Raw genomic sequence first — 12,823 nt, 5'->3', positions numbered from 1 at the left:
CCCATACCATAAAAAGCGGCACGTTAAACTGATGGATTTTGTGGAGGGGGGGGAAAATAGAAAATAGAATCTAAATATCAAAAATAAATTCATTTAATTTGCAATAAATGTGGATGATGTGCCTATATATTGAAACAAAAAAAATCAGAATAATCTTTTGAAAATTTAGTAGTCTGACGTTCCTGTTTGTTTTGGTTTGGGAGGAGACGAAGAAAAAAAAAGATAAATCAAAGCCTGCTATCTTGTCAACTGTGAGTTACGTATGCTGCTAACTAAAAAATGTGCAATAATCAAATTTCCGCTTAAAAGGAGAACACAAATTCCTCAAAACAAATTTTATTGGTACAAGGCATACAAAATAACAGAATGGAATTAAAATACATAATAAAACAGATATAACCGTCTCTACGCAGTGTCAGTTGCATCACATCTGCACTCTGAATTGCGTTCACACAGAAAAAAAAATGCCCCAAAAATAAAGACAAACCTGCTACTTACTGGGACCCTTTTCAGTGGCATTCTGAACAATTGGTTCTCAAAGCACATACACAGTTCTAATTTTACTCACAGTCTCTACAGCCAGGTGCATATAAAAGTCACTAGTACATCGGACTTAACAAACCTGTGCTAATACAAAAGTACGTCAAACATCTGCGCACATTTGTGTGTGTATGTGCAGACACTAACACACAACATACACAAAAAAAAAGAAAATACATGATAAAGTACCAGCCTGTTTAAAAAAAAAATACTCCACAGTGACAAAAGAATGCAAAACATCAAATTGGACTTTGTGTTGATCCTCAAAAAAAGCATTGTTAAATGAATGCCTTTGTCAATCAATACTGAGTGTTATTATTTTTTGGCACAGCTGTTGTGTTGGCGCAAAATGTGTTGTGCAAGTTTGGGAAAGTAAACAAACAAAAAAAAAAAAGACATTTCTACAAAGCAAGGCGTGAGTATTGTTCAAACAGGCATTACGTGTTGACAGGCATGAATTATCGCTGACGTTTTTGTCACGTACGAAACGTAATCCGATAAAAACGTGGAGCTAGCAAGAAACCTCCACTGGCAAACTCATTCAAACATATTTACAAAAACATTTAAATGTATTTACTTCTAAACGGTATTTGCAAATACTTGACGTATTTACAAGTATGTTGGAACGGGTTTGCGGTAAAAACTCTTCGCTCCGCATTGGCAGCTCCACGTCTGATCCGAATGTACACAGCAAAAGAAAACTTCTCAATTCTCAAAGTGATTTTTTTGTGCATTTTCAGTGGTTTCAAGTTTCAAGACAAGATGATTGATTTGGACCACCTCGTAAAATGAGGCTTTTAAAATAAGAGCGGCACCCGCAGCGGCGGCGGCGGCGGCGTACCTTCAGCTGATGCGTGTTTGCCGCGAACCTGAGTCTGGTTTTTGGATTTCCTCCGCCGAGCGTTTTGGTCTCCGGGCCCCCGGCGGCAGCAAACGTCGCAAACCCTCTTTGCGCATTTGCCGAACGTTGTCGTCTTCACGCCACGGAGGCCACTTTGTCGCAGTCGCTGGTGTACTTGATGGCCGATCTGGCGTCCGGCGTGGATTTCTTGTTCCAGCACGGCAGCGTGAGCAGGGAGAGGACCAGCGCTCCCAGCGACACGCAGCCCCCGCTGAAGTAGAAGGCCAGGTCGTAGGACTGCGTCCAGTCGAAGAACCAGCCTACGAGACAAATGGTGAGTGGGCGAGGAACGTTCGGCAAAATAGTCACGTGCAAAACGGACCTAACGTAGTCCGAGGTAGCACGTCGAAAAGAGTTGTTTTTTTTTTTCACCTTCCGTAGCCTTACTGTAACAGCGCTTACCGACGACGGGCGGTCCCAGCATGATCCCGAAGCCGCCGAAGAACATGACGATCCCGTGGGCTTGCGTAAGTCTCTCCAAGCCGACGATCTTAGTGGTGATGTACGAAGTGATGGACCAGTTTCCGGAGAAGAAGCCCAAGACGGCGGATAGGATCTGCAGTCCCAGGTAGCTTTTTGTGACGGGGATGAGCAACAGCGCCAGGCCTCCGGCAAACATGGTGAAGGCGTACAAGTAGATGCTGTTGATCCATCTGATGTCCACCAGGATCCCGAGCACCAGCTTGCCCACGCAGGTGGCGATGGCCCCGATGGAGACCAGAGGAATGACGCTGACCTCTTCGATGAGTCCCTGGCTCTGCGCCACGTCCTCGATCAGGAGCACCGGGGGGAACGCCCCCAGGCTGAAGAGGAAGACGCCAATGCAGATGGCCACCATGGCCTGGTCCTGCAGGATCTCGTAGATGGAGGCCACGTACTTGGAGTAAGCCTGCCTCTTTTTCTTGACGAAGTTCGTGACGCCCAGCCGAGCCAGGAGGCCGCTCCGCTTCTTCTCCGCCTGGATGCCGGCGTCGGCGCCGTCGATGGCGATGAGAAGGTCCTTCACCGTCAGGCTTTTCTCCTGCGAATCCGACGGCGCCTTCAGCTCGTCCGGCGGGGGCTTTTCGAAGAGCTGCTCCTCCGTGTTGCGTTCCAGGGCCGCCTTCTGTTTGAGGTAGTAGCCCGGCATGTTGAGGGGCCTCATGAAGCCGGCGCAGGCCATCAGGTTGAGCGCCAGCGCGCCGATGATCAGCAGGCAGCCGTCCAAGCCGTACAAGACGATCAGCTCGTTCTGAGCAGTGGCGTAGATGAAGGCTCCCACGCTGGTGCCTGCGATAAAATATTGAGATGACTGAATTCCAAAAAAAAAATACCCCGCCCGCTCATAAACCGGTCCCGCCCTAATCTGGAGGTCCTTAAATGTGAGTCGGAGATAGTAGAGAAGAATGCCTGAATGCTTGAAATCCAGGAACCGGGTTTGAAATATTCCAATCCAGATTACAAACTATTGAAAAAATTGGCACCCGTTTGGGTTGAGGACAGTTTTTATTGACCAAATTCTTACCCCTATCCTAACCTTTAATCGTCTACCTCGGTAAAATTGAGGTATCGTTGCTGTTCGTTTTCACACAATTATTTTATTTTTGTACAGGCTTAATTCATTCCTGGGGTCTGATGTTGGTTTGTGAAAAAACATGAAATTGATCAAATTTGGACAGTGACAGTAACATTAATGGACAAGTTTCGTAGGATCCAGTTTGGCTCTAACAAAGCTTCCAGACTTCCAAACCGTCCCAACCAAACCGTTGTTTTTCGTGCTTTGAATCATGTGATGTATCTTGCTTGTTTTTGTTTTTTTTTTATTTTTTTAACTAGCCACCAGGGGGAAATCTTCCCATTAATGGTGGACGATAGAAGAAGACGCTATTGAAGTATTGAGTGTCAATTTTAACCGCTATTTTACTCGCCACCAGGGGGTACTCTCCACTAGGAAACATAATCAGGTCTGTTACTTATGTGTTGATGCAGTATTCTAAAAATCTGCTCTTATTTCTAAACATTCAGCCATGTTAACTGTGTTGAAGGCATGCTATTGCTGTATATGCAATAGAAAAAAAACATACATTTTTTAAGTAAAAACAAAAACGTAAAAAACTCCCATGTATCACCTTTCTGCGTAAATACCGTATCTGAGGCTACAACTTGTGGCTTGTAGTCCAGTGCGGCCTAACATGATAAAAACATTTTCTGTAAAAAAAAAAAAAAAATGCTGTCTCGCTTTATAATGCGAAAAATGCGGCAACTACTGAAAACAAACAACTGTGAAAGGCTTCGCTAGGTGTGGACGTGGACTTTATCCACTGGCATCACCCATCCAGTCATTATCGGCTGTTTTGAAGCTGTGGGTGCAGCCCATTTGGCAGCCATTCCCTATTTTGATCGTTTGCCCTCTACAAAATGACGGGATTTACAGATAACTGATAAGCGGAGCATAATAAACACTATACCGTAAAAGAAACTCTTTAGAACGGTCATAGAAGTGAAGCAGAAATTTCTCCCAAGCACTGAGATCGTTTTTTTTTTTTCCCCCTCGCTGCACCACAGATGTTTTACCTGCAAACTGTTCCACAGTTGCCAAGCTGCTTAGTACACGTGCAGAATTAAAGCTCAGAGCGGCAGGAAGAGGCGGTGGCGGGTACCTGTGGTGACGATGCCCAGGGCGAGGCCGCGCCTCTTGTCGAAATACTGACAGGTGATTGTCAAGGTGGCTGCGTAGACCAGACCGCAACCCAGACCTGGGAGACAAAAAGACAGGGAGAGAAACAAGAGGAATCTCTATTAGTAAGAAATAAATACTAGAATCTTAATTGCGATGTAGACATATGCTCGTTCTGGAGAAATTGTGTGGTTGAAAATGTAGTCGTTTGTGAAAGCTTTATTTTTGGAAGGAAAAATACCCCTCATGATAAGAATATTTGGAATATGTTGGATTTGGAACAAGGACAATTGGATGGAATATGTGGAAGAAGGTGAATGTAAAAAATTGGAAGGAAAATCTAATTGGAAATGAATGGGAATTTTTTGGTTAAAAATGTAAAATTTTGTCAAAATTCTTAGTTTTTGCAATGAGACAAATACTGCCCCTAATGACAAGGATTATTGTAATATGTTGAAAGTGGAACGAAATGATTCAGATTGATTATACGGACGTGACGATCCCATTGAAAATGAATGGGAAATTTTTGGTCGAAAATGTAGAATATTGTGAAAACTTGTAATTTTTGGAATGAGACAAATAATGCCCCTCTTGGAAAGAATTTGGGGAGTATTTTGAAATTGGAACGATGTGAATCGGGTGGATTATGTGCAAGGAGATGCACGCGGAACAAAATTGAGAAAATAAGAAAATCTCATTGGAAATAAATGGGAAACATTTGGTTGCAAATGTAGCATTTTGTGACAACTGTTCATTTCTGGAATGAGACAAATAATACCCCTAGAGATAAGCACTTTTGGACTATATTGAAATTGGAACGATGTGAATCGGATGTATTATGTGGAAGAAGATGCATGTCAAAAAAGGTGGGCGGAATAAAACTTGAAACAAAAACCCATCAGATGGCAACGAGTTCACTGATTGCCAAAGCTGTAAACGGACACGAAGGTATGCCTTTGCGTGTTTGTGTCCAATGATTGCCATGTGAAATCCATACGTGCGGTACCTTTTAAACGACGCACACATAAAGCAGACGGCAAGCTGTAAATACGCCGCACGTGCATCGTCGTCTCCATAAATAAACTGCACTCCTGAAATATGCATAGCGTCCACCGCCGCTTCCTTTGCTGACTTCGGCATTACGTACGCTACATTTCTTGCGAGATAACAGGTGGCGAGCGGTAATAAAAGGTCACCTGGGACACGACTATAAAACTTAATGTTATTTTTCGGTCCCTGACTTGTCAAAAAAATACTTCCAGAGCACGTATCTTTTATCACGCTTATATTCATTAGCCGTAATCGGCTCCCGCGTTACATCATCGTTATCCAATTTATTCCCGAGCTTTGAAAAAGGATAAGTCGCTTAAGCCGCTCATATGACCGACTCCGCATCAAACGCATTCCCGTTTTGACTCGTTGACGGTTGACAGCAAGCCCCGCCCCCTTTCTCCCCTCCTTACCGACAACGATGCCGTAGGAGAAGATGAGGAACTGGACGTTGGGAGCGAAGGCACTGAGCATCAGGCCGCCGGCCACCATGACGCCGCTGAAGAAGGTGACGGGGCGAGCGCCGAAGTTGTCCACGCAGGCGCTGCATACGGGACCTGCAAAGAGAGACGGGGAGAAATTTGCGCCGTTTAATTAGGGCGGTAAAAGGAACCGCTAAGAAGTGCTGACAAATCCATCGGAAAAAGTCCCTGAGAAAAAAAAGATCGTAGCCATTTATTTTTAAAAAAATGCTAATCGCGGGCCCGATTAAACCCATTTGCGGACTAGAACTAGCCCGCAGGCCGTATGTTTGACACCCGTGTTTTAGACTGTTATTTTTCCTCATGAACTCATTCCCAAAGACATAATTTTGCATTTTTAAGAGTCCAAGACATTAAATCCAAGTGATTTTTTTTTCATTTCATTTTTCAGTCAAAAAATTTAGTACCTATTCGATTAGTACTTTAATACCCAAAGTTATGACGTTTCTACTTCAAGTCATTACTTTATTATTTAGTCCCTAAAGTAGCTATTATTTTAGTATGGAATCAATCGTTACTATAAAACTTAAGTACCTCGAGCGATCGATTAATTTAGTGTTTAATTACCCTAAGTGATCGATTACTTAGTGCCGGACATTTTTTTTTGCCACCTTTAGACAAACAGGTGAGTAAAACGGAAAACAAATGACCAATAAGTACCTGGGATTGACCGTCTGGACTCTTAAAAAAAAAACGTAAAAATACGTCTTTGGGATTGAATGAGTTAAATTAGATTGAAAAAAAAAAAAAAAAAAACATGATGAGCATCAGAATATCTGATTTCAGACTATCAGTAGCGTTTATCTAGAAAATATCAAATCAAAATACAAATATGACGCTGATATGATCCAGACTGGCCACTTTGCTTTACTCTAAATATTTATAATCCAAAACTGTATTTCCTTCTTCCACCCTGTTACAGAAAACACCTGTGGCATTCCGCCATCTCTTTAATTCCTCCCTGCATCCGTGTTTGCTTTATCAGCGTCATCGCAAGCGGATGGAAACAAGGTCAGGTATAAAGGTCGCGGCTTTACTATGCTACGTTTTAGTAGCGCGGCGGCGCAATCTGCAGTATCAGCAGATGATGTTGCCAAAACATAAAACACGTAACCTAAATTTGTTACCCTGTCATCTACGGGCAATCATGCGTCTATGCACAATACAACCGCCGCAATGCTCTAAGTGGGAGTTGTCAACTTTTCTTTCTTTTTTTTTGGGTTATATATTAGTTGAAACTGTTAATTTGATGTGAAAAATGAAATTCAACGTGCCTATAATATTTTAAGCAAGAAACTACTGCACAGTAAGTGTATTTGAACAAACCTGTGCCTGGTTGGTTGCTTTTCCTCAGGCGAGGTGGTTTCTTGCAAATGAGACCTCAAACTACAGTATAATATAGAGTATATTGAAGTATATATCAGCGTAACAATATTGGTCTATATTGCTCTAAAAACTAACACTTACAATGACATTCACTTATTTTGTCATTTTAATTGATTAAATGTATAAATAGTGATAAAGTACAATAGATCCACAAAAATAGTTTGATTTTTTTTTGTCGCCTTAGTATGCTCTTTTGTTGTTTCTTTCCTTTGTTTAAAAAAACATAAATAACCTATAAAGAAGAAATAATTGAGAAAAACACCAAGACAAACTTGCAATAAAGTTATGGTCATAAATATACAAAAATGTGGTTTAACTTGTTTTTTGTTTTTGTTTTGTAAAAAAAAATGCTATTATAAAATAGCAAGCAAAATCTGCAATAATGAATCATAAATATAAATCTACAAAATAAGAGTTTGAATTCTGTTGTTGCTTTTATTTAAAAAAATCAAATACACATAATGGATTTTTTTTTTTGTCGGGTCCAACCCGCTAAGCGGAAAAATATTGAGAAAAACAAAACGAGAAAAACGAAGACCGGCATGCACGGCCTCTACGGCTAAGGTGCGGGATGAATTCGTCCGCAACGTCAGCATTCGGTCAAGGGGGAAACGGTGACGCAGGCGCAATTTTGTCGCGTGCTTTGTGCAAGTACTCACTGGCGATGAGTCCCACCCCGGCCACCAGGGAGCCCACCCAGGCCGTCATGCCCTTGCCCTCCTGGAAGGCGTGCAGCCACTCGGGGTACAGCACGCCCATGGACTGGGGCGAGCCGTAGGCCAGCAGCTGGGCCAGGAAGGAGGCCGCCACGATGACCCAGCCCCAGCCGCCGTCCGCCGCTCGGGGAGCCATGCCGCCCGCTTCCTGTTTAAGGACCACAGGGGCAAATCATTGACCGCTCTTCCGCCGACGCCGCTTTGGAGGAGGGGGGGACCAAAAAAATGTGCGCCGACGACATTTTTTTCCGGCTTCAGAAGTCCTCCTGCGACATTCCGACCTCCCTCACCAAATCTCACGGGTGACTTCATGGGACGTGAAAAATTATTATCATCAAACATTTTAATGCTGAAAATGACCAAACTTCCATATCTAAACTTAAATATCCATTTAAAGGGACAGTGTGTAAGATTTAGACCGGTTTTCGTTCAAAAAGAATAAATGATTGTAAATTTCAAAAACTTGCAGTTCTTAATGACCAACAGTATGTTTGAAATATAATCATAGGTTTGGTTATCATGAAATGATATTACGTGAGGGGTGGCACTTCTCCAGAGGCGGCCATGTTTTTTATAGACACAGACAATGGTAAATGCAGCACCTCCTGCTGTCGGGAATGAAAAACACACTCAATCTTAAACACTGACCCTTTAAACAAACAAACAACAAAGTCCTCCATGGCAGTAGATGGCGCTATACTGCGGGAGTTCACTATTTTGTGTGTGTAAAACTTCAATACCATGTAATATTACAAGAAACTAAAAGTGAAAAAAAAAATAATAGGACTAATGATTTTTTTTTTTATGCCAAAGACCATTGATAGTCATTTGCAGGCCACAAATGGCCCCCGGGCCCTAGTTTGGACACCCCTGAAGTATTGCTTCAAAACAGTGTTTTTAAATCAAGGAATGGCTTTGGGTTTGTCATGAAGTAAAAAAAAAAAAAAAAAAAGGGTTTTGATGACGTTTAAGGTTTTAATAGTCACCCTGTTCTCATTATTCTGACTTTCCGTTGTTATAGTGACTTCTTAAAATTCAAAATTGCCAGGACACTTTTCATGGAAGGCTTCTCGTCAAAAATTGTTGAAGGTAAAGAGGCAAATTATTTTTTTTAACCTCTAACATGCTCTACAATCCAACTTTCTGACTTTAAGGAGCATGTGAAAATTTTATTTTTAGCGGGCCGCTAAAATAGGAATCTGCTGGGCAAAAAATAGCCCCCGGGCCCTAGTTTGGACACCGATGAATAATGATTTTAAAATTCAATTTTAATCGAGGAATAGCTTTCTAATTTGTATCTAAGGACAATAAATGATTTCAGACAACGTTTGAGGTTTTAAAATTCGCACCATCCTTATCCACATGGAACAGAACAGACTTCCTCTATTTTCATTTTCTGCTTTTATTCTGACTTCAGCGTTACGGGGTGAATTTCAAGTCGTGTGGCCACTTATCGCGGGAGCTTGTTTGGCAGCATGTGCAACGCGCAAAACCACTGCAGCAGCAGCAGCAAGATTCCGCCTTTGTTTACAACGAAATGACACGAGTGCAGCATCGCTGTTAAGAGTTCAAATGTAACAACAACAAAAAAATCACAGCTAACAAGATGAAAAACAAACGAGTAAATCAAACGAGCTCCATTAAACACGCGGCTTATTTTTTTTTTCTCCTTGAATCCATATTTTTTTTTCTCCCCGATTCCATGCGGCACTCACCTCAAGAGCCGCCGGTGATGATGCGCGCTGCTCCGCGGCAACTTTCCATGCAGGATGGCGCTTCCTTGTTGGGGAAAGCACAGGCGCTTTTGTAGCGTGGAGATGTTTTTTTTTCTAGTAGAGGAGGTGCCGATTATGGACGGCGAGCATCAGCGCCTCCTCCTCCTCCTTCCTCTTGTTTCCTGGCCGCTTTGTGGCCAGCCAGCAAACCGGTTCGAAGCTGTTCTCGCCGGCCGGCAGGAGCGCGTCTACCCGTAAGCACGCGGATGCTCGTGAGGAGTCATAAAAAAAAAAACAACAACACCACACTCAAATCCCTTTGATGAATCATTCTATATTCATAATATTTATCTTAGAGGAGTGGGGGAAATGATAGTTCATGAAGTTATTTGAGCTGAGCTATATAAGGGGGAGTTTGTGTGTTTGAGTTCATTACCTGTCCCGTGAAACACGCTTAACAGTATAGAGTTCCCTCGTTTATCGCGGGGTTCCTGTCCCGTGAAACACGCTTAACTGTATAGTGTTCCCTCGTTTATCGCGGGGTTAACAGTTCCAAAAATACGTGCAAAATATCGAAATCCGCAAAGTAGAGATTATTACTTTTTTCAGTTTTTTTCTTCTGTTGAAAAAATACATAAAATGTATACTTTTTTTGTTTGGTCCAAGTGAGGGAGGGGGGGGGGGATTGCAAATAACGACAAAGCAATAGAGTAAAATAAAAATAAATCCCAAAAGTTTCAAGCTGTATTCATCACTTTATATCGTTATAGAACTGCCAGCATTCTAACCTTCTTGTTATTAATAACGTCTTATCACTTTTTTTTTTAAGATACGAGAAAATGGATGGATTCTTCAAGTTCCCCCCCCCCCCCCCAACTATCTGGTTGGAACTGGTCTACAACAACGTGTCACTTTAATGCCAGTGCGAGCAGTGCGCAAATGCCTTTCGCTGCTGTCACTTTTCCTGGCAGGAGGGGGATTACGGGGCCTAATTCTTTTCTGGAAAATAGAGCAAAGCGTCACCTTGGAAGCGGCAAAGGTGCTGAGGAATTTTATCTTCAGCACCCCCGCTGCCAGCGAGCCTTTGTTCGCTTTCTTTCATCGGGTCGAGTTCCTATGACACCCTTCACGATTTGTGACCTCGCCAAGGTTGTGGCAAAGTATCGAGTTGTAAATTCTTTACAATCGCTCCACGAATTGGACCGTCAAATGCTTTCCTGTGAAACATGCCAGACCTTATTAATTGGGGGAAAAAAAAACAAAACCAAAAAAAAAAACGTTAACTTGTGGATGGGACTGAATGAGACAAGCATACTTAACACAACTCATTTCTTGCCCTGCTGAAATCAGCCTGTTTTCAAGGCCCAGTCTCATTCAAGCCAGCTAGGAATCACCCAAATCTTTTTTTACTGCTGGGCCAATGCCCGATCGAACACTTGTAATGGACTTCTATACATACGCAAAGTGTTAATTAAAAACACGTGTCAAATTCACACTTGGGCAGAAAACACATCTTTTCACAATAAAAGCTCATTTTCTTTTTATGTGCATTATAACTTGGTGTCTCTCAAATAACAGACTTTCAGTGATTGCTAAATACCGGAATAAGATATCTTATTTTCTTTTTCTGGGTAAAGAATGCAATCTAAAATAAACCGTTTTGGTAAAACAAAAGCAAAAACAAAACGAGTTGAATAAATGAGCCTTTTGAATGAAAAATTCACACTTCCAAGTATCGCTACTAAAGTGGCATTTTACAGAATTTGATCACATAAAGGCTTCTGTTGTTTGTTTGTGACATCATGTTGACATCACCCATAGCATATTTGCTAGTTAGCATTAAGATAGCGAAATATGCTTTGATTTTATGTGCCCAAACAATCTTTGAATGGACTTTGCTTCCTCAAAATATGTTTTTAGTGTAATGATATGACTTCTTACGTTATTTGGAAGAGTAATGTTTCACTGCTTCCAAGCTGGACTAAAATGCGGCGCACGTACGTCGGCGGCGTCCTGCAGATGTTACATGAGCCTCAGCGTCTCTCTGCGCCGACACTGGAGCTGCTGCATCCTGCTGTTGTCTCCTGTAGGGGGCGTAACAACCGGAGAGCCCACTGGCGCCCAAACAAAAAAAAAGGAAAACAAAAAAAAAAAAAAACACCCACACAGAAAAACAAGACACCGGCTCATGTTTCTGAAGCCAAACAAGTCACCTCAAGGAGGTTTGCCAGCAGCCAATAGGAGGGCTCCAGTGAGCAGAGCCCGCCCCCAAAGGTCACCGGGCATCATGGGAAGATGAGCGTACGGTTGGTGGTAAGAAGGGGAGGGGGGAGTCGGAAGCAAAGTTTCTTGGAAATCAAAGCGGGATGCTGTGAGGTAATAAGCTTGAATTTCAAGTAACCTGGAAAGTAAGACACTCAATATTAATCGAAAACAAAGGTAACCAATGACGACGCTACGTTCTGCACGGCTGTATTTTAGCGGTTTTCGCTCGCCTGCGCCGGTCCAATCAAATTACAGCTAGCGTACGTCGCCCAATTCAGAGTATTCGAATCGAATCATTCAAATTCAAAATCCATCCTCATTGGACCAGAGTCCCGGCCTTCGACGACCTCACCGTCTTTCCGTCCTCCTATTGGTTAGTCAGAGCAAAATTTGTTAGTCACATCAATTAATTAGCATTTCTGCTGATTATCTTATAATTCGAGTGTTGACACGTGAATTTGACAGTGCAAAAATGTTTAAACAGGTAAATGTGTTTGAGCGCACTCGTAAACACACCCAAACGCATCACAAAGTACTCGCTAATCTGACATACTCAAGAGTACTTTCTAACATACGCAATTCGACGAAAGTACGCCCTGATGTACATAACTTGAAAGTACGTACGGACGTGAGCTCTTCGACGAAAGTACGTCTGGACATTCGCATTTCCGCGAAAGTACGTCTGGATGTACGTACTCTAAAGTACTTTTGGAGGTCGGTACGCAAAAGTATGTACTCAAAAGAACGTCCGAACTTCGACAAATAAAATTTCCGGTCGTAGGTACTCACAAGTACACCCAGACATATTTGCAAGTACGTCTGGATTGCACTCAAAAAGTTATTCCAAAGTACCCACAAATACATTCAAATTTACTTGCAAATACCTTCATAAGTACTCACAAAACGTGTACAAAAGTATTTTCACATATTTGGACATACACGCATACTTAAAAAAAAAAAAAAAAGCATTTTGCGTGCAAGTATGTTCAAACTAATTTGGACATATGTTCAAACGTACTTAAAAATAAGTTCTTGCACACTTTATTCTAACCTTTAATATGTAAAAAAACTAAACAAAAAGTAATTGTGTGAATATACTTTGAAATCTACTT

At 42.1% G+C, this 12,823-nt stretch overlaps 1 protein-coding gene across 4 annotated transcripts; it reads right to left on the bottom strand.

Annotated features, from left to right (window-relative positions):
* Positions 1-320: 320 nt before the first annotated feature.
* Positions 321-11,673, bottom strand: LOC148419816 (monocarboxylate transporter 9-like). Of its 4 annotated transcripts, none has more exons than XM_088422160.1 (7): positions 11,388-11,673; positions 9,447-9,510; positions 7,675-7,879; positions 5,561-5,704; positions 4,081-4,176; positions 1,844-2,710; positions 321-1,701 (listed from the first exon to the last, which is right to left on the bottom strand). In XM_088422160.1, exons 3-7 carry the CDS (start codon positions 7,865-7,867, stop codon positions 1,517-1,519), a joined length of 1,485 nt encoding a protein of 494 aa, XP_088278286.1. In that variant the 5' UTR covers positions 7,868-7,879; positions 9,447-9,510; positions 11,388-11,673; the 3' UTR covers positions 321-1,516. The 4 variants fall into 4 exon arrangements, with proteins under 4 accessions (XP_088278286.1, XP_088278283.1, XP_088278285.1 ...); XM_088422157.1 differs by having other exon boundaries at positions 9,447-9,694; positions 11,388-11,672; XM_088422159.1 differs by having other exon boundaries at positions 9,447-9,694; positions 11,448-11,672.
* Between the last annotated feature and the right edge of the window lie 1,150 nt (positions 11,674-12,823).

This window comes from Hippichthys cyanospilos, chromosome 8 (assembly GCF_059441005.1).
Source record: "Hippichthys cyanospilos isolate Australia breed blue-spotted pipefish chromosome 8, RoL_Hcya_1.0, whole genome shotgun sequence".
Taxonomy (NCBI): Eukaryota; Metazoa; Chordata; class Actinopteri; order Syngnathiformes; family Syngnathidae; genus Hippichthys; species Hippichthys cyanospilos.
This window is presented reverse-complemented; position numbering and strand designations above follow the sequence as displayed.